Source organism: Pteronotus mesoamericanus, unplaced genomic scaffold, assembly GCF_021234165.1.
Source record: "Pteronotus mesoamericanus isolate MK-2021 breed Mesoamerican mustached bat unplaced genomic scaffold, CSHL_Meso_final scaffold_167, whole genome shotgun sequence".
In the NCBI taxonomy this organism is placed as follows: domain Eukaryota; kingdom Metazoa; phylum Chordata; class Mammalia; order Chiroptera; family Mormoopidae; genus Pteronotus; species Pteronotus mesoamericanus.
In genome coordinates this window covers 1149872-1170198 of record NW_026555308.1, presented here as the reverse complement: position 1 = coordinate 1170198, position 20327 = coordinate 1149872, and the positions used below count along the sequence as shown (strand labels likewise).

Below are 20327 nucleotides of genomic sequence, written 5' to 3'. Positions count from 1 at the left end.
TATCGAGGGTTTTTTTTCTCTTAAGATTTTATTTATTTTTAGAGAAAGGGGAAAGGAGGAAGAAAGAGATGGAGAAACACTAATGTGTGGTTGCTTCTCGCATGCCCCCAACTGGGGACCTGGCCCGCAACCTAGCCATGTGCCCTGACTAGAAATCGAACCAGCAACCCTTTGGTTCTCGGGTCAGTGCTCAATCCACAGAGCCACACCAGCCAGGGCTCCTAGCATGTTTTCATGCTAAGTAATGATACATGTTGCAACATGTATCAGTGCTTCATTTCTTTTCTTGACAAGTAATAGTCTTTTATATTGATGCATCACATTTTGTTTATAGCTGACCCTTGAATAACGCAGATTTGAACTGAGGATCCACTTACAAAGGGATGTTAAAAACCTGCATTTAAGGACACTTGACTTGGTGAACGCACAAAACAATATACAGATAATGTATTACAGAATTGTACACCTGAAACCTATATGTTATTATCCAATGTCACCCCAATGAATTCAATTAAAAAATAAAAATAAAAATAAACTGAGTTTAAGTGGACCTGTGCAGTTCAAATCTGTGTTACTCAAGGGGGAACCCACGAGCTGATGAACGTGTATTTTGGGTGTTTCTGAATGGGACACTTTAAAAGTGCAAAAATTCAGCATTTATTTATAGGCAAAGCATGGTGTCAGGAACGGGGTAAGGAAATTCAAACAAAGACAAAAACATAAAGGCTTCTCATAGGGACTCACAAGTTATTGGTAAAAACCTGGCCATAAACCTAATCATCACCTGTGGAGACCATGGAATTCAGGTCCCATACCTAAAATAGGTTTTCTTGCATCAGCATCTGAATACTAATTCATGTGCAAAACCAAGTCACCAAGATCCGGACTTCCTGAATCTCCACAAAATATATGTAAGCTTCTGTGGTACTGGGGACAGCAGCTCCATGCAGACTGTTCCAGCAACGCATCTCCCACAGAACCTGTTGACAAATGAAACCCAACCTTCCTTGCACTTCCCCTGAGGCCAGCAGGGAAAACACAGGCAGCTCACTCACTTTCAGGATCTCCGCTGTGATGACAAACTCCGTCTGTTTGCCCTCTGCAGACTTGGGATTTGGTCTTGGAGTTCCCAGTCCCAGAAGAATCTTGAACTTCTCCTTCAAGCCTGAATCTTTGCTTGTTGGCTTGGCCATGGTGGGCAGAGGCGCACCCGGGGACTCCTCTGCGCGGAGAAGAGGCACAGAGGTCTCAGAAAGAACTCCACACACCTGCCCCTGTGAACCTATAGCCATCAGGGAACCCTAGCTCTCTGATGAGCACCTTTCCTCCCACGACCCTTGGGGAAAACTCAACCGCAGCCACGTTGTCCAGGCCAAAAATAAAGCTGGGAAACGCCTGGCCGCCGCCCCTGACTAAGTGCATGGGATGAGGGAGGGGAATTGGGGGCGAAGTATAGAGTAGCGGCGGGGCCCAGGAAGCCTTGACATTAGCCATTTTTCTCCTACATTTATGAATGAGGACTCTCGGAGGGGCGCCGGAAGCAGGGACCCCCTTTCACCCGCCGTGACTTATAACCAAGGAGGGCTTGGAGCTCCAGGGCCAGGCTAAGGTGGGCGCGGCCTAGACCCGGACCCGGGCCACTGTGGGGTTCGCCCCCGCCGCCTCATCACCGAGTAGGCCCGGCGTAGCTGCCTCCCCTCAGCCCTGCAGGGGTCGCACCCGCCGCGGTGTGGGCCAGCACCAGCGGTCAGGGCTCCTCAGGCCACTCACTTCGAACGGCGGCTACTGCGCGCCGGGCCGTCCAGGCGCAGAGCAGGGAGCACACCCCCCGGGCTACGAGCTGCCGCCGGAAGCACGCACTTCCGTCGCAGATGACCCAGGGCCACCGCACGGACTGCTGGAAGTCGTAGTTCTGAGCTTCCCTCAGCAGAAAGACCCATTGAGTGTCGAGTCACATGACAGGGCCGCGAAAGCCGCCGGGATGTGTAGTCCGCAGTTCAGCATGAACTACGCGGGCATGAGGATGATGACCCGCAGCCAGAGCCGGGGACCGGGGTCTGGGCCGCTAGGGAGTGGGGAGGCGGCCGCGCCGATCCAAAGGGGAGAGGCGTCTGCAGGTAGCGCCACGACCGGGCTGGGGAAAGGAAAGAGCAGGGAGGGACGGCAAGGGGCTGGGGGCTGGGAGCTGGGGGCTGGGGGCTGGGGGCCGGGGTCCCGGGTGCCCACGAGGGCTCCGCGCCGCTGGTGCTGGGACCCGGAGGCAAATGCAGCGGACCCGGCAGCAGCGAGTCAATCCTTCGTCCCCACGTGCAGTTGGGTTCCCACCTAGCGCCCTGTTCCCAAGAGGCAGGAGCAGGTGACCACAGGGGTTGGTCCCAGGCACTCACACCTCCTCCCACACTGCTTCTGAACAAGGACAGTTTCCCCGTCCCACTAGCCTGCCCTGGGATGTTCCACTTGTGCCAAGCTATCTGTGGGGCAGACTGGCCCTGTTCTCATTGCTGCTTACCTCTCAGAGAAGACGGGTGCCAAGGATACCCCTAGCCAGAAGTCCTCTTGCTAGAGGGTACCTCTGAGAGAAAAGAGGAAGCAGTATGACCTTCATTATGTCTATCCTGTAGTCATTAAGGACTTACTAGGTACCTTACCTACCAGGGCCTGAGCGGGAAGGAGACTGACAGGGTCTCAGCAACTTGTCCTACCGTGATTTCTGCAAGAATGGCCAGAGGAGGATTCCCGTAGGCACCCAAGGACTCCAGGCATAGTACAGAAAAGAAGAGCCTCTAGGACAGAAGCGGGATGAGAGGAACTGGGGCTGGAGGGAATAGGCAGGTGACAAGTCCAGCCAGGTAGGCAGGAGCTTTGATACCAGGTTAGAGTTTGGAGTTCATTATAAGTACAAGGAAAAACCAATGAAGACTTTTTTTTTTGAAAGATTTTATTTATTTACTTTTAGAGGGAGGGAAAGGGAAGGAGAAAGAGAGGAAGAGAAACATCAATGTGTGGTTGCCTCTCACACACCCCAACCAGGGACCTGTCCTGCAACCCAGGCAAGTGCCCTGACTGGGAATTGAACTGGCAACCCTTTGGTTTGTAGGCTGGCACTCAATCCACTGAGCCACACCAGCCAGGGCCCAATGCAGACTTTTAAACAGGAGGTGACGCAATCCGATTTTGATCTTACAAAGTTCTCTGACAATGTGGAGAGTAGATTAGGGGACATAATGGTGGAGGCTGTTACCAGAGTTTTTGTGTGTTAACTTGGCCCTGGAGTGGCCGGGGAAGTGGCTCAAGGAAGGCTGACCTGCCCTGGAGTGTACGCTACAGAGGACAGAGCACCCCTAGGTGTAGCAGGTGATGGACGCTTATTGAAGGAAAGAATAGTGAGAGCTGAGAGAGCAGGTAGCGCAACATTTTATCCTTATCTGTGCCTCCACTGAAGGGACCAAGTGGCATTATCTTGCAGAAGGAAGGAAAAGCTACCACCCTGTTAAGCGTCAGCGGAAAGCACAAAGCCTGAATGTGGCCTACGAGGCCTCAGATGGTGAGAAAGCAGAGGGGACCAAACCACTCAAGGTGCCAAGCTGGGAGCCTCAAGACTGGCAGCAGCAGCTGGCAAACATCCGCACCATGAGGAGTGGGAAGGATGCACCTGTGGACCAGCTGGGAGTTGAGCACTGCTATGATCCCAGAGTGCCCCCAAAGGTAGGCAGGGGGCCCATCTGCCTGGTGACCCCCTTCTGAATAAGATGCTTGTTTCCTTTCAGGCCTGTGGCAGGGCACAGCCTGACATCTGACAGCTCTTGGCTGGCACCACCCTGAGAAGATGCACACCTGAGGCCCAGAGCACTGGCCAGTATCATTTGCTTTATCATGGCCACTCAGTAGGTCACCTGTGGCTTGGGGTCTCATGCTCTGTCTTCTGCCAGCACTCTGCTAGATTATAAGGGACATTCAGTAAGTTTGCTGATAGAGAAAGAATTTTTTGCACTTCCCTCGCCCAGAGCCTGGTCCTTTGACCAACATGATTCTAATCCCAGCTCTGCCACCAGCTGATTGGGTACATGCCTCTTTGGGCCTCAGTTTGCTTGTTTGTAAAATGGGTGGTAGCCTCATTTACATAGTAATAACAATAACAGCCAGTGGTTGCTGTACTGACATTGTGCTAGATACAAGTCTAAGTGCAGTAACAATTCATTTAAGCCTCACAGTGATTCTGAGAAGCAGGTGCTATTATTTTCCCCATGTTATAGATGAAAAACAGGCCCAGGTCAGACTCCACACACCTCCCCGCATTGGCCGGGGTGCGTAGGAGGCTGACATCCCATATGTTCCCAGGTGGGTAAAGGGCTTGGCTAGGGCCTGGCCCATAGTAAGCACCCAGGACCCACCACCATTCTGGTCCCTGTCACTAAGAGCAGGTGCAGAGATACCAGGTGCTTCTGTCACTGATGCTCTCCAGCCAGACCAAAGATCAGGTGACAGCGGGTGCCATGAAGCGGCTGCAGGCCCGGGGCCTAACAGTGGACAGCATCCTGCAGACAGACGACATCACGCTGGGCAGACTCATCTACCCTGTGGGCTTCTGGAGGGTGAGCCCACCCTGAGGTGACCATGGCCGGGGCTGCTACTGGTCTGGAGGAGACATCAGGTGCCTAAGGGGGGCTCTGGGGGTGCAGGAGACCAGATAGGACGTTTGTGGCCGCAGGCGCCTGGATGTGAGTTCTCACTGGAGCCCCCCGCCCCTCTGAGCAGTCCTCAGTGGGCCAGGCAGGCGGGTGAGAGTAGGCCCTGGAGCTCCTTGGCTTTTCCTGTTTGCAGCCCACCCCTTCCTTCCTCCACCTCCCCGCCCTGCTGCCTGGCCCTTCCCTTCCTCACTGAGGCTGCCCACCCACCTTTCCCTTTGTTTACTCTAAGCCTCCCCGGAGTGTGTCACCCCTTCCCTTACAGAATCTCAAGAGGCCACAGCACAGGATTTTGGGTGGGCAGATCTGGTGAAAGTAGCCAGGCGGGCGTGGCTGCTTCCCTTAGGCAGTGGTGTGGGTTGCAGTGTGTCAGATGGGTTTTAAATAGCCCTGTCTGCTCAGGCACAGGATGGGAACCACCCAGCTGGCCTGGCGGCTAGCAGGGAACCCCAGGCTCCAGCCTTCCTTCCTGAAAGCCCAGGTGCTGCTGAACCCAGCTCCTGGCATGGCTGGCCTTGCTTAGCCTGCCCGTCCTCTAGGGGTAATAATGGGGTCGGGAGGAACCCAAGCTGGACCCCACAGACATGTCATTGGCCCAGACAGGTGGGAGAGAGGGGTCCATGCCTGCATTGAGCCGTCTTCAGGCTGCCTGCTGCCCTTGGTTCATTCTTACTTCGTGGGGAGACAGGAGCAAGCAGGTTGCTTCTGAGTATGTCCTGGGCAGGTGACAAGCAGCTTTGGGCACCTGTGGTTCTCCCTTGGGCCTTGTCCTTCCAGGTTGGACCCTATGTCCTACCTCCAGGACTGACCCCCCCCCTTCTCCCCATCTTACAGAACAAGGTCAAATACATCAAGCAGACCAGTGCCATCCTGCAGCAGCACTATGGTGGGGACATCCCAGCCTCTGTGGCAGAGCTGGTGGCACTGCCAGGTGTTGGGCCCAAAATGGCACACTTGGCCATGGCTGTGGCCTGGGGTACTGTGTCAGGCATCGGTGAGTGGCATGCCCCCTGAGGAGGGCGGGGCCAGCTCTGAGCTTGCTGACCACTGTCAGGGTTCCCCACATCCTGTGACCTGTGATCCCAACTCAGGTCTCCTCATCCACAGCTCAGCCCAAAGGGTCAGAAAGATGTTCCCAGCACTGAGCAAGGCCTGTCTCACCCAGAAATGGGTACCAGCAGGAGGAGCTCCCATTTGCTGAGCTATTTTGTGCTGGGCTCTGGTGATGGACTCGGGGATGGACTCAGGGTATGTGCTACCTAAGGGAGAGAGACATTGCACAGTCCTTACTGGCAGAGTAGAACCATGATGCGGGTGTACATCTGGAAAGACTTCCTGAGGAAGTGATAACTCAGCCAAGAACTGAAGGGTGAGGGGTGGGGCAAGAGGATGAAATGTGTTCCAGGCAGAAGAGCAGCATCTGCAAAGTCACCAGGTGGGAGAAGGCCAGAAGCAGGAGGCTCTGGAATGAACGTGGGGAGATTGGGGTGGCGCTGTGAAGGCAGGGGGCCCAGGGAGAGGAGGGATAGGCTAGGGGAATGGGGTCGAGGGGAGGAGCCCCTTCCTGGAATCCTTTTCCTGGGTCCAGGCCTGACATCCTGTCTTCAGAGGATTGCTGTGCGGAGACAGACCCTGGGTCAGGTGCACTGGCTGTTTTCTAAGGCTTTGTCCAGAGAGTTGGGGCTTCTGAGGCCCTAGCAGCAGGCCCAGCCAACCCAGAAACCAAGGCGTGACCTATGACCTCTGTGCTCCCCAGCCCTTTGCCTCTCAGGGTTTCGTGCAGGGGAAGCTGGGAGGGGGTGGGTATGCCCCCAGCTTCTGCAGCTTGTGAAGCCTGCCCCCTGGGGTGGGGGCCTGTTTCTAGCACTGCCCATGAATAGGAAGGCAGCTAGGGATGGCAGCCCCAGAAAGCCAGAACCAGGTCAAGGAGGGGCTAGGGCAGAGCCTCCCCCGACCAGGGCTCCTGAATATGCCAGCCTCTCAGCAGATACTTGAGCTTATCTGGGTGGCTGTCCTTAGCTGCTCTTTTCCAGGAGTGGTCTGGCAGGTCTGTGGTGAAGGGCCCCCTGCCTACTACCCTGACAGGACAGGGCTTGGAATAGCACACAGCAGGCAGGAGCATCAGAATGTCATCCTTCCTGGTTGTCTATGGGCCCTGTCACCTGTAGGGAGACCCTAGGGAGTGTAGGACTTGCCTCCCAGGGGCTTCCCCAGAAGCCCCCTCAATAAAAAAGCGGATCCCAGCTCTGCCACCCCACCTGGGTGACCTTGGGCAAGACACTTGGCCTCTCTAACTTATGGCCAAAAAGCAGGGAAAGCAGTTGACCTGGACCGGCCCACAGGAGGTGTGTGGCGTGGCCCTAGGCTGGGCCTCTGGGCGACAGGGAGCATGTTGGGGAAGAGGAAACTGAACCTGGGGGAACCACGGCTTGTTAGCAGCAGGGGCGGATGCTGACGCAGGACTGGCTTTCTCTTTGACAAACAGGCGGAGGGGGAGGCAGGGACTACAGGAGCTGGGCGATCAGGGGCCCGGGCCGAGCCCTGGGGTGACCTGCGAAGGGGAGCAGGGGCTGCGGTCCAGGGAGATGAGAGCCCCAGCAGGCCTGGCTGCACTTCGCGCTTTGCCCTTTACAGGTGCTGCCTCTGTAGGCAATGGCCTCATGCTGGCACCCACAGCCAGTAGCTGGGCCAAGAGGCACTGCCCTCTGTGCCCCAAATGCGGGCCCAAGCCCTGTGGGTTCTGGCTACAGGCCCTGCCCAGTAGTGGGGGTGGCCTGATGACCCGCTCTCATGTCTGTGGCCAGTACTGTGCAGTTCTCGACCCTCCTTAGAAGCTCCATGTGGAAGGCCAGGGAGACTCCGGGCTGCCCACCAGCCTGGGTTGAGGGTAGGGCCACGGGCAGGAATGAGCTGGTCTCCTAGCGTGTCCCATGTTCACCCCGTCCTGTCTCCAAGCAGCAGTGGACACACACGTGCACAGAATCGCCAACCGACTTGGGTGGACTAAGAAGGCAACCAAGTCCCCAGAGGAGACCCGTGCCGCCCTGGAGGAGTGGCTGCCCAGGTGCTATGGCAGGGGCAGGAGGGGGCTCCCCTCCTTCCATCCCTCCCTCCCTCTGCATTAACTCATTCCCACCCCCACAGGGACCTGTGGAGAGAGATTAACGGACTGTTGGTGGGCTTTGGCCAGCAGATCTGCCTGCCTGTCCGACCACGATGCCAAGGTTGCCTCAACCAGGCCCTGTGCCCAGCTGCACGGGGACTCTGAAGGCCGTGTCTGTTCTGTGACTTCACTGGGGAGCTGTCGCCTATTCAAAATAAAGTTTGGGGGTTTGCAACAGTTGGGATCCGACTCCTGCCTTTGGTCGGGTATGTGAGCTTCATGTTCCGTTACATGTCTGGAATGGGGTTGCCTGGGGGGCCAGGATGTGGACGTGACAATCTGGGCTGTGTACATTGGGGGTGGAGGGTGCAGGGGCCCAAACTGAAGAGACAGATCATGGGAGCCAGCTGTAGCCTGCTGCTGAGAAGCCTGCTGGGGACGCCGGAGGCCTAGGCTTCCTCCCTTTCTCGGCAGCTGGCTGGGGGCCCAGAAACACCCCCTCTCCTGAACTTGTACCCCCTGAAAGCCTGGCCTCCACCAGGAGGCCCCACCCCCAGTGCTTACAGAGCCACCTGGTCTCCAGAAGAATATTGGGAGGCCCAGGCTGTGTGCCACAGGGCAAGAGGCCTGACCTTTGTGAACCTGCTGGGAGAGGGGTGCTGTACCAGGGGTGTCAGGGGCCCAGAAAGCTTCACGGGAGGTGCCCGCAAGGGAGCGAGGCCTCAGCGGGCAGAGGAGGTGGGCAAAGGCCTCAGGGCCCCAGAGGGTGAGAGGAGGGCAGGACTCCCACGCGGGCCGGGGCAGAGGGAAGAGGGAGGAGGAACAGAAAGGAGTTGAGGCTTGGCTACCAGGTGGATGGATTCAGAGAGGGGAGGTTTAAGAACAAGACCCAGTTTCCAGCAGCTGAGACTTGGAGAGGGGGAGGCCAGGCTGCTGTCTTCCTGCCTGGACCACCATCCCCCACCCCGAGGGCTCAGGAAGGACAGAGGCAGCCAAGGGTCCGAGGAAGGCCTGTTTATTCTAAGGGCGCAGATGCGCTATGGCTTACAGGGCAGACAGCAATGCTGGGTTTCAGGGCAGTCATGGCAGGTCCTGGGGGAAGGCTTCAGGCAGGGGCTGAGCTCAGCTGGGAGTCATTCCTGGGGTAGCCTCTAGCACAGCCACACTCCCCAAGCGTGGGGGCTGTGGCGCAGGAACAAGGGGCCTATCCAGAAGCTGCCCTCTTAGGGGCAGGAGGCCTCCATCCTTGGGCCCCATGGAGAACGCAGGCCCTGTGCCCCAGACCCCTGGTGTGGGGACATAGAGGGCCTCAACTAGTGAACCTCCACGCCACAGAAGGCAAAGATGGAGCTGAAGAAAAGCTCTTACAGCCACATCGGGCCATCCCAGCCTCACCTGAAGCTCCTTCAAACAGCTTGCTTACCCCCTCTTGGTCCCAGGTGTTCCCACCCAGGACGGTTGCTGCCAAGGAGGAGGTGGGGGAGGAAATGATTTGTAGAGAAAGGTTTGTTTTATTGCAATTATTTAGAGAGCACGTCCTGGTGGGGGTGGGGGCTCTGGTATTAAGTGGAAACATATGTGGAGCTGGAGCTCTTTTTGGAAAAAAAGCAAAACCACAAATTCCTCTAAGTCAGCGGGCCCGGGCAGAGCAGCAAGGGCCTGGCCCCTAGGGTCACACCGCTGGCCCTGCCTTTCTCAATGTCTCTCTCATATACTGGGGGCTCCCTCTCCCCAATCTTGCTGCCACATTCCCTCAGCCCCCACGGCAGAGGGCTCAGACAGGGACTCACTGAGACATGGGTTGGTTCTTGGGTGGTGGTGGTACCACCATGGCTTCTGCGGGTGAGGACGCGCCTCTTCCAGTCCACTGAGGCTTGGGGAGCTCTGGTCTGGACCCAAGGGGCGAGACCCAAAGTCCATGCAGGGAGGAGGCCCAGGTCCAGCAAGTGGGAAGGGAGGGGCTCAGAAGTTGCTGAAGATCTCTCGCTTCCGATTCCAGTCCATCTGTGGCGCCCGTTTGTTGACCCGGGTGGCTCTCGCCTTCTCTTTGGCCTCAGCTGCCGTGGGGCTCAGGTGAAGGCCACTCTCCTGAAAAGGGTCGTGCTTCCAGGTGCTGCCGTCCTGGGGGCAGGCAGATGGCTAGAGTGAGCCCTGAACCCAAGCCCCCAAACTTGTGATCCTTCCCAGGGAGCTCACACCAAAAAGACCACCTGGTGGGGCTGAGGTAGCAGGCCCAGGAGGGCTTCCTGGAGGCAGTGACCCCACTGCCCAAGCTGAAAGTTCCACAAGTACCCACCCTAAAGGCCTTTCTGGCCCGCCCCCAAGAGTGTAAGCACAGCAGAGGAGGTGGGTGGACATTCGCTACCTCATTATCCTTGTCTAAGCCAGGTAGATCGCTTCGGGATGAACACGCTGAGCCACCATTGAGCTGGGAAACCAAGGGCAAGGTGTAGCTTCAGGGGCCCTGCCCAGGAGTCACTGGTATACACACACGTACATGCACATACACATGCACACATTAGAGTGGCATTTATTCCTCCATTCGGCAGTGGGTACTAAGCCTCTACTATGCTCCAGGCCCATGGTAGGCAGGACTCTGGACACTAAACAGTGAATAGGCAGGTGGCCCGGCCCTGGCCGACTCACTCAGGGAGGGACAGTTTTAATGCCCAAATCACCCACATGAGCATCCCCTGGGGCAAAGCCAGGGAAAGCTTCCTGAGGAGAGACTGAGACTCCAGGTAGCCAGGCAGTGCTGAACAGAGAGAACAGCAAGGGCGGCAGCCCTTTGGCTGGAGGTGCCTCCCTGCCATGTGGGGCCGGGGTGTGGCTGACTCAGGACAGGAACCACAGGGTGCATTAAAGCTGGGAGTGTCGGGGCCAGATTACATGTCACAACCTCGAAAATACAGAGAGATGGAGGGCTCTGTCAGGCCTGGGACCCCCGAAGGTGCTCCTGTGGTCTCCTGAACCCACCCTGTCCACCTCCACCCACCCTCTCACCTGGGCAGGGCTGGTCCCATTGGTGACTGGTGACGGCAGTGGACCTGTGGAGACAGTGTGTCAATGGCTGCCCGGCGCCCCCTCATTCCACCCCACCCCAGGCCCCCAGGGCAGCAGCCCACCTTCCACATGCTCCTCGGTGGGTGTGACCCGCAGCCTCTTGAAGTGTTCGTCTGTTTCAGGGTCCACTACCAGTAGCCGGGCCTCATCCTCCCGTGCCTTGATGCTGGCGACCACCTCTGCGTGGCGCAGCCCCTCCACATTCTGCCCATTCACCTGCCACCAGCAGCATGGGGACAGCACTGCCTGAGGGCAGGCCCCCACCAGCCCCCCAAGCTGCCTGGCCAGGTGTGGCATCAAATATTCATCAATGTTGTCACCAGCCGCGGCAGCAAGAGGAATGCCAGCTCAAGTTCCCAGAAACTCCCCTCCTCCCAGGGAGGACCTGGGGCCCAGACACAAACGGGGGACACAGGCACAGACATGCATATGGGGGACACAAGCACAGATATGTACACAGGGGGCAATGCACATGGGGCACCTGACACCCCGGAGCCTCGGTGATGGGTACCTCGATGAGTCGATCCTGAGCACGGAGGCCAGAGTGGGCGGCGGGCGAGCCCGGGTCCACCGAGCGAATGTACTGTCCTGGCCGGGACTTGTCACTGTGCAAGTTGAACCCATAGCCCTGGGGTCCTTTTAGCAGGTGGCAGAGCCTGGGGCGAAGCTCCCTTGCAGGCCCATTGACATCCTGCAGAACATGGGACTAAGCGTCAGGCTCCAGCTCTGATCTCTCACCCCCAGAGGCCACCGACACCACCCCAAGGCCTCTGGCCCCCAGTGTGTGGGCACAGCAGTGGCTGTGGGCAGGGGCTACCACTGAGCACAACCCCTCACTGGGCATCAGCCCCTGCCCAGGGGCTGGGACAAACACTCTGCACCCACGCCCGGGGGCCCCATTAAGCTGCCTGTGGCTGAGTTCCAGCTGTGATATCTTGGGCAAAGCCTTAGTTTCTAATCCCCAAAATGACTTTTGATGGGGCCAGGGGCGTTAGGGATGTTGGGAGAATCAACAGGCTCAAGGATCAACAGTGCTTAGCACAGGCCAGGGTCCTAAGAGAGGCCAGGCGAGACCAGCAGCTGCCGCTCATCTTGATGCCCTGGATGGCTGTTCTCATGGGCCCTGCCTGCAAGCCCCGGCCGCCCCCCTCCCTCTGTGAGTGTGGGGCTCGCAGAGTCCTAGGCTTGGGCAGCTTTGTTTTCTCTCCCATAGGGCTGGAAGCAGTGCTACTGTGTTTGCTTTCACATTCCAGAGCAAGCTGGAGCCACCCCCATCTCCACCCCAACCCCCACCAGAGACAGAGGGATGCCGGGCTGGGGCTGCGGGCTGGGGCTGCTTGGGGCTGCGGCAGGAACCCAGAGGGCTGAGGGTGGGGCCTGCCCTCCCCTTTAGGACACAGAGGCCTATGGTGTTCTGAAGGTCCCCCATCAACATCCCAGGGCCCTGCCACGCTTTACCTCTGGCATCCTGCAGTAGGGTTCTGGGCCAGGGAGCTGTGCCAGCAGGCGCTAGGCCCCAGGACCCCCACCCAGCAGGGGCCTGGGGCAGTCAGTGACCGCGGTACTGAGTGGCCAGCGGCTACCGGTGCTCAATTAAACATGGCGGTGGCCGGAGTGAGCAGGCAGGCAGCAGCTCAGGTTTCCCGGGACGCTCGGGGCTCAGGTGCATGTGCAGGTGAGTGTTCGGGGTGGGAGTGCTCACCAGGTCCCTCCCTCACGGTGATAGAGGGACCTTAGGCCAGACTGGGGGTGGCACTGAAGGAAGGGCCTCTCAGCCCTCAGAGAAGGTCTCCAGGCCCCGGGCACTTGCCCCCCAGTGTGACCCAAGCTACCCCCTGGACCACTCCAGCCTCCAGACCTGCAAACTGCTTCCAAACCCCAAATCTGACTGTCAATGTTCTGGCCTGCCAGTTGGTGGCCACCCAGCTGTGGGACCAAGAGCGTCTTTCCTCACAGGGTGGGTTCCTTGCTCCAGGGTCGGGGCTTTCCTACCTGTTGGGAAAACCCTCTTCCTGTCCAGCCTGTGCCCCTCCTCCAAGACCTTTTCTCTAACCCCCAAAGCCTGCTCAGAACTCCCTGGAGACCCCCACTGCAGGCTACCATCTGGCCCCATAATCCCCAAAACTCCAGGGACAGAGCTGCTGCTCTTCAGTTCCCTGGGGGCTGGGCTGAGCAACATGGTCCTCACTGGCGGAGGTGTGAGACTCCAAATTCTCCACAGCCCCACTACACAGATTCATGTCCTCTCCCAGACAAACCTGGAGGTACCGGTGCACAGCTTTGAGGAGGACCTACACCCCCCCAGAGGCACCTCGGGCACAGGCTGTCAGAGTGTGGGCCCCTAAAGCTGACTCTGGGACAGAGCAGATCCAGGGCCAGGGCCATGCATGGAACTTGGAAGTGTGACATGACCACACCTGCAATGTGGACACAGGCCCAGGTAACAGAGGCACGACCTACAGCCAAAGAGACCAGACATCTGAACATAGGCTCACAAACATGCTACAGGACACACAAGGTAGCCCACACCTGTGAGAGGACAGCCCCATGGTACCGGCCCTGTGGCCTCTTCCCACGCTCTCCACGGTAACCTCCAGGGCAGGGTCTGTCAAGGTCCCAAACGGGAAAAGGATTTGGGGGGACAGCGACTTAGGGGGCATCCAGGGCCGTGAGGCCAGGCTGAAGTCACATCCGGACCACACTGGCCGCAACCCAGCACAGCTGCCTCTCATTACACAAGCCATGATGTTTCTCCTAATGTTTAGCCTAAATCCCTCTTCTTACAAGAGCCCAGGTTCTGTGGAGCACCAACCCTCGCACTAGACCCTCAAGTTGAGGGGCTGCAATGCAGTGACCCAGCAGGGCGGCCCTGAGGGAGAGCAAGCAACAGTGGGTTTGGAGGGGGCGCAGGCAGGCCAGCGCATTGCTCGCATTCCTCACTCCCTGCCCTGGCTCAGCGCACTTCCTGCCATCTCCCAGCCAGGCCCTCAGGCTCCCACGGCTCCCGGCAGGGCCGCCCCAGGACGGGACAAGCCCTGTCCTCCCAGCTGTGCCTTTAACCAGACAAAGAGGCTGGCATGGGGGTACCCCAGGAGCCAGGCTGCACCCCCCCACGATGGTGACTCACCAGCCTTGTCAGAGAAAGGCCCCATTGTCATTCAGGGTCCAGCTTGCTCACACCAGGGTCCCCTCTCCTAACCTTGGGGTACACAGGCTAACCTGACTGCTAGGGTTCTCACTGCCCACCCTGCCCCCACCCCACCTAACCTGCGCAAGCCCTAGGGATGGGCTCCGTGGAGGGGCTCCTGGGACCCGGGCAGGTGGTGTGGAATTCCAGGAGTGGGCCATGGAGGCAGGACAGAAGTGGCAGACAGTGAGCATCCACCTGGAGTGGCCTGAGCTCTCTGCCCGGCCCAGGCTGCCACTCCATTTATCCACCTCCCACTGAGACTCAGGCTCCCCAGGGACAGGTGGGGACATGGGGCTGAGTCACTCTGGGGAACAGGGTGGTGGCTGAGCAACCCCCCCCCTTACGGAGGCTCCAGCCCGGCGCCCCACCCCCCCCTTCCCACTGGCGAGGTTTCCGTCCCAAGAAGGGAAGGAAATTGCTGCAAGGCCCTGCCCTGCTCCCAGGACTCAGGGCTGGGGAAACATGGAAGCAAGGGAAGATAGTTCTGCTGGAGATCACAGGGTGGAGGCAGGAGCGAAGAGCCCTGGAAGCCGCCTTGGAGAGCAAGGTCCTATGCCAAGTTGTCACCCCCTGCAGGACTCTGTTACCTCACTCACTCTCAACCCCCAAGGATCCCCAGAACCAGAGGATGGAAGCACAGGATTCTTGTGAGGAAAAAAAAAAGGGCCCAGGGCCTATCAGCGCCCCCATCTGGCACTGCTAGTTGCTAGCTGCCCTGGCTCTATTTGGGGGTTGTCCCCTATCATCACTATCAGCCCCTGTCTGACCAGGGGCTGAGTCACACCTATGAGGCCCTGACAGTCCTCAAAGAGAGGGTCCGGCCACATCAATGTCCTTCCCTGCCCTACCTCTCTACTCTTGGCCCCAGGACAGGACGTAACTGAGTCTCAGAGGGCATAAGTGGCCCACCTCAGCCCCTGCCTCCCAGTGGCACCAGGGATGGGCCCTTCACCCTGCAAGAAAGCAAAGCACACACATCCTGCCTGGTTTCTCCTATCCCCTTAGAGCACAGCCATGCGAGCCTCGTCCCCCATCGAGGCCCAGTGCCTCCTTCTGATGCTCTGAACTCAAACAAAACTGGGGGTTTCTCTCCTCTGGGCCCCCCCTGACCTTCTGGGGTCCCAGGCCAGCCCCAACCACAGAAGAACCTGCCAGTCAGGCCTCCCTCTGTTTCTCTAAAAATACACCCACAGGAAGCCCCCTCCCAGGTCTTCCTGCGGCCCCAGAGCCTGAAATAGCAGAGGGGGAAGGCTCCACCCAAGGACAAGGTGGGTCACCCCATCCTGAAGATAAGGCCTGAGGGTGAAGTTTTCCACAGGAAGGTGAACATACCATTTGTGTCTAAATCAATGGATAAACGCCTGGGGGGAGGGGCGCATCCTGGGAGGGGTGTGGGATGCCCAGGAAGGAGGGAGACCCCAACGCTCAGGCCTGGGAGGGGCCCAGCCAGTACAACATCCCAGGACCCTCCTGAGATCATGAATCTGAACCTCAGACCCTCTATTCCAGCCTTCAGTGGCCCCAGGGCAAAATGCAAACTACCAGGCCTAGCACCAAGGTCCTGAGACAATGCCCCCTCCTCCTTTTAGAACAAACAGCTCAGGCCTGTGCTCCAGGTCACAGGCATAGGACAAGGCAGATGTTGTGATCCCCTGCACATCCAGAAACATCAGATCTCACACCTCCACTGGGTTTTTAAAGTGGGATCTGGGGAACCCCTGGGCTTGAACCCCCTGAAGGGATTTATTTTTCTTTAAAAATAAAAAAGAGAGCCAAGACAGATGTGGCTCAGGCGTGCTTGGGTGTCATCCCATAAAATGAAGGGTCCAGGTTCGATCCCTGGTCAGGGCGCATGCCTGGGTTGCAGGTTCTGTCCCCTATGTGCGAGAGGCAACCAATCGTTTCTCTCATGCATTGACACTTCTCTCCCTCTCTTTCTCCCCGCATTCCCCTCTCTCTAAAAATAAATAAAATCTTTTAAAAATAAAAAAGTGAAAAAGGACAGGAGAGACAATAACATGGGATTTTCAGGAGGGAGGAACAAGCAGCCCCAGGCTCTTCCTCCCGGCCTCCAGGAGCTTCCCAGGTAGGGTCACCTCCCCCAAGGGATATCCCTTAAGCCAGTGGTCCCCAAGCCCCGGGCCTCATACCTGTCCTGGTCCGTGGCCTGTTAGGAACCTACCGAACGGCAGGAGGTGAGCGGTGGGCAAGCAAGCAAAGTTCGCTTTCATTACCTTAGCTCCACTTCCTGTCCGCTCCACCCCCCAGAGAAAAATTGTCTTACACGAAATTCATCCCTGGTGCCAAAAAGGTTGGGGACCACAGCCCTGGAACAGCCTCCTACCCCATGAATTCTTTTCCAGCTCTCCAGTCTTGGGGATGAGATAGGGGACGTGCCACCAGACCATCAGATGAGGACTCAGCTTAGAGAGCCTCCTCAGCTGCCCCCAACCATACAATACCCACAGAGAATGGCCAGCCCCTATCCCTCAAGGCCTTCACAGAACAAGCAGACACAAGGGCAGAGCCACAGACAGACACCAGACACAGGCAAAGAGCTGGACATCCCAGCGGCCCCTCCCTGGGTTGAGTTCCTTACCCCCTAGACCAGGGAGGGGGCCTTGTCAGAGCGGCCCCTCCCTAGATCAGGTGTCTCCAAGCATTCTGGAAGAGGGCCAGGGGCCAAGGACCAGGCTGCCCTGATCCTAACCAGCTTAAAACAGTCTGAGGGCAGAAAGAGTGTAGCCAAGCGGGTAGTCACCAGGGGCAAAGAAGGGCCCTGAGCGGTGGAAGAGTCTGAGACAGAGACTTCTGGAGGTGACCAGAAACAGAGACTGTTATCAAGAGGCCAAGGTGGTTCCGGAAGAAGCCAGGGTGGTCCCTGTGGGCAGAATCTGCAATACCTTCTGGCCATCCTTGGAGCCAAGGCTGCCTGCATGTGTCCAGACCAGCTTTGGCTCCCAGAAGTCGTGGGCAGGCGGAAGACCTTGCTGGGCCATCTCCTCAGTGCAGGTCAGCTGTCGTCGGCGCAGCTCCTCATCCGTCTCCTTGTCTACCACCAGCAGCCGGGTCTGCCCTTCCACAGCCTTGATCCTCTGCACCACCTGGGACACGCAGGTGGGAGTGGGTCAGCAGCCAGCTCTCTGGGCAGTACACGGATGGTGGCGCCGCTTAAGGCTGGCACGTCTCGTGGGCAGGCGGCTGGCCTACTAGGGGTGGGTGGCTGGACCAAGAAGCCTGTCAGCTCCACCCCCTACTCCCAGGCTCCAGCAGTCCCTCCCTCCTCTGCTGGTGCTCCTGACACTAGGGCCCAGGCTGCAAGTGCTGCAGTGTGGTCCCAGGGCCTTGCCTCAGCCCAGGCTCTTCTCCAAGAAGAGACAGGAAGCTGGGTGAGGCAGCTGTGCAGGTATGCACCTCTCTGTTCCAGGGTCTGTCTCTCAGTCTGGGTTTGAGAGAGAGAGTGTCTCCTGGGTGTCAGTCTGGGTGTGCCTATGCCCATTTCTGTCTTTCTCAGTGGGACAGCATGGAAGTCTAAAACCCTGCATCTAGGCTGTCCGTTTGTTCCAAACCATGATCACAGACCCATTCCTGCTGGACCTGCAGAAGGAGAAAGCCTGGGTTCTTGGCAAGGCACCTACTCAAGAATCATACATGGAACAGGAACAGGATTTAAACCCAGAAGGCGGAGGCGGGGAGGGGCAGGATCATCTGCGGGACAAGTGTGGCATGTGACCACCTGCACGTTTATGCAGGTGCCTATGAAGTGCCTAGAGCAAATGGGTGGCCATGGGGCATGCATGCCAGGGTGGTGTGCCTTCCAGAGAGGAGGAGCAACTGCCCACTTGGCACTGGGGTAGGAAGGGTAACATCCTCATTCCCATTCCAAGGCCTTGGGGAAGGCAAACAAGAGGCCCCCATCAGCTGCCTGGCAGAATTTGTCAACAGAAGGGAGAAACCAGACCCGCGTTTTCCTCGGCCCTCCTCTGCCCCTCTTTACTCCCTGTGCAGCAGGACCCCAGCACCCTACTGCTTCCCAACTGTGGTACCCAAAGGAGTCACTCAATATCTCCAAGCATCAGTTTTTTCATCTGTAAGATGGGAGCTGTAACTGTACATCCTCCCCTCTGGGGCAGTGGGAGGGTCCCATGGGGTCCTGAGTATGGAGTTCTTAGACCAGCACCCAGAGGCCTGGGACAAGCAGGGGAAAAAGTGGCAGTGACTGTTAAACAGTGGCTAGGTGCCAGGTTTGCGAGCCCCTTCCTGTGCCCTGTGAGGTCAAGCCCTCTGGCCCTGACGCCCACCAGTAAACAGCCTTATCAGGTTGACATTCTGGGTGGACGACTGGACAGCAGACAGGTGGATCGACAAGGGCCAAGCAGCTCTGTTCACGGGCCAGCCAAGGACCAATATATTAATCTCTAGGCCCCTGGACTGAACACCCGAACGGGTCATGGACACGCGGATGCTGTGGAGACACAGGGGAACCTGAGCAGGAGTGGCTGTACCCAAACCAGGTGAATCACCAGCCAGTGAGAGATGGACAGCCCCCCGGGGGTCAGAACCTGCAGAGACCAGACACTCTGCCCTCCCTCTGGCCTTTATCTCCAGCTGCAGGAGGCAGGGACTTCGGCCTGGTGACCCCTGCAGGGCCAGGCAGCCTCCAAGGAGAGGAAGATACTGCCACCACCAGTGATTCCCACTGGGGCCCAGACACCATCAGCCAGGAGTCCCACAACAACACTGGCTGCCAACACACATGGACAACTACACACAAACAGGCGGGTCAACACACAAGCCTCGACACACACACACAGTGCAGCTCTCACTCACATCCAGGAGTACAGATCTGTCCACACACATACACACACACCTAGGGTGCAGACTTGTATATTCACATGCACAGTCCAGCCCACACTTACTGATGCAGGCACACAAAAATGTGCCCTTACAGTGACACATAGTGCGCACATGGGTGACCCTCAGAGGGACCTGGACACTCACATACATACGCGGTTGTGTACACGTGCATGTATACACACATAGAAAAGCACCCAGGGCACTCCTTTGCACGGAGACCTCCCCAGCGTGCCCCACATCTCTATACTTGGTACACTGGGGCCAGAGTAAGCCTAAAGAGAGATTAGCCGAGGAGCCGCAGTGCGGGCTCCTCCCTGCCAGGATTTCCCTCCGCCGTGCAGGATCGAGCTAGGTGGGAGGGTACTAGGAAGGAGGCCAGCGGCCGCTGCCTCCGTGGCTACGTCCCCCATCTCCCGGAGCGGGGGGCACGCAGGCCCTGGTGAGACCCCCTCCTGGCCCGCAGCAAAGAGCTGAGGCCTGGGCACAGGCAGCACTGGGCCGGGGCGCAGGCACCCACCTGGTGATGCGTTTCGCCCTCCACGTTGACGCCGTTGACCTCGACCAGGCGGTCTCCAGCGCGCAGCTCGGCCGCCTCGGCCGGGGAGCCTGGCTCCACGCGGCGAATGAACTGCCCGCGACGGCCCTTCTCGCCGTGCAGGTGGAAGCCGTAGCCGTGCTCGCCACGCACCAGGCAGCATAGGCGCGGCCGCAGCGGCTCTGGAGTGGCCATGGCGCCGGCTACCCACTGGCCGGCCACGGCACTCACAGCCGCCGCCAGCAAGCAGGGGCGCGGGGTGACGCTGGAGACCCAGCGGCGGCTTCCGCGGCTCTGGCTCGGCTCCCGTCGCCTCGGGCTTGGGCTGGAGCTCCGGCTGCGACACCGCCCCCGCACCGCCCCTTCCCCGCCCCCTCCGCCCCGCGCTGTGTCCAAGCCCTCCCGGCCTCGCCCCTGTGTCGGCACCCCGCCAGCTCACGGGAGCCTGGGGGAAGGCAGCAGGAACGGAGGGTTCAGAATCACTGGGACCCCGTGTTTGCCGCCACTTTGGGCAGCCTCCTCGGCGTCAACGCCTTTGCTTCCTGTTCCAGGCACATTTATTGAGCACCTATTGCAAGCAGGGTACTGCACAAAGACAGGTTCTTGAGGTGGGAGGGAGGAATGGAGGAAGGGTCCTAGGGCTGAGGAGTCCCATTCAAGGATCAGAGGGTAACAAGGGCCGCGAGCTCTGCCACCCTCCTTGGGAAGCACCACCAGCACCACTGTTCATGTGTCTGGATCTCTCCTGCACAAACAGGTGCCCTGGCCCAGCTCAGAGTCCCAGAATAGTCCAGGGGGCAAAAAAGAGGGGTTTGAAAGTGACATGACAGCAGCCCCTCCCCATCTACTGAAGGCCAGTGACCAAGTGACTCCCTGGCCCTCCCCAGGAGTGTT

The 20327-nt window shown here is 58.4% G+C and overlaps 3 protein-coding genes across 11 annotated transcripts in view; 1 reads left to right on the top strand and 2 right to left on the bottom strand.

Moving 5' to 3' along the window:
* TSC2 (TSC complex subunit 2) overlaps positions 1 to 1853 on the bottom strand; it is a 36709-nt gene extending 34856 nt beyond the window's left edge. For 5 of the 6 annotated variants that reach the window (XM_054589406.1, XM_054589407.1, XM_054589405.1 and 2 more), the window contains exons 1-2: positions 1771 to 1851; positions 1056 to 1222 (exon numbers count right to left, since the gene is read on the bottom strand). In XM_054589406.1, the coding sequence (XP_054445381.1) occupies positions 1056 to 1193 (138 nt within the window). In that variant the 5' untranslated portion in view covers positions 1194 to 1222; positions 1771 to 1851. Of the gene's footprint in view, positions 1 to 1055; positions 1223 to 1770 lie in introns of all 6 variants that reach the window. The other variant, XM_054589410.1, reaches the window with a different exon arrangement.
* A 128-nt stretch (positions 1854 to 1981) lies between these two features.
* NTHL1 (nth like DNA glycosylase 1) lies at positions 1982 to 8008 on the top strand. Of its 2 annotated transcripts, none has more exons than XM_054589197.1 (6): positions 1982 to 2117; positions 3467 to 3705; positions 4422 to 4592; positions 5520 to 5679; positions 7644 to 7749; positions 7830 to 8008. In XM_054589197.1, exons 1-6 carry the CDS (start codon positions 1982 to 1984, stop codon positions 7951 to 7953), a joined length of 936 nt encoding a protein of 311 aa, XP_054445172.1. In that variant the 3' UTR covers positions 7954 to 8008. The 2 variants fall into 2 exon arrangements, with proteins under 2 accessions (XP_054445172.1, XP_054445171.1); XM_054589196.1 differs by having other exon boundaries at positions 1992 to 2117; positions 3443 to 3705.
* Positions 8009 to 9279: 1271 nt separating this feature from the next.
* Positions 9280 to 19735, bottom strand: NHERF2 (NHERF family PDZ scaffold protein 2). 3 transcript variants are annotated; one of them, XM_054589402.1, is made up of 7 exons: positions 19416 to 19735; positions 16945 to 17145; positions 11363 to 11542; positions 10914 to 11067; positions 10792 to 10835; positions 10154 to 10216; positions 9280 to 9909 (listed from the first exon to the last, which is right to left on the bottom strand). In XM_054589402.1, exons 1-7 carry the CDS (start codon positions 19626 to 19628, stop codon positions 9751 to 9753), a joined length of 1014 nt encoding a protein of 337 aa, XP_054445377.1. In that variant the 5' UTR covers positions 19629 to 19735; the 3' UTR covers positions 9280 to 9750. The 3 variants fall into 3 exon arrangements, with proteins under 3 accessions (XP_054445377.1, XP_054445378.1, XP_054445379.1); XM_054589403.1 differs by lacking the exon at positions 10154 to 10216; XM_054589404.1 differs by lacking the exons at positions 16945 to 17145; positions 19416 to 19735 and adding an exon at positions 14119 to 14251.
* Between the last annotated feature and the right edge of the window lie 592 nt (positions 19736 to 20327).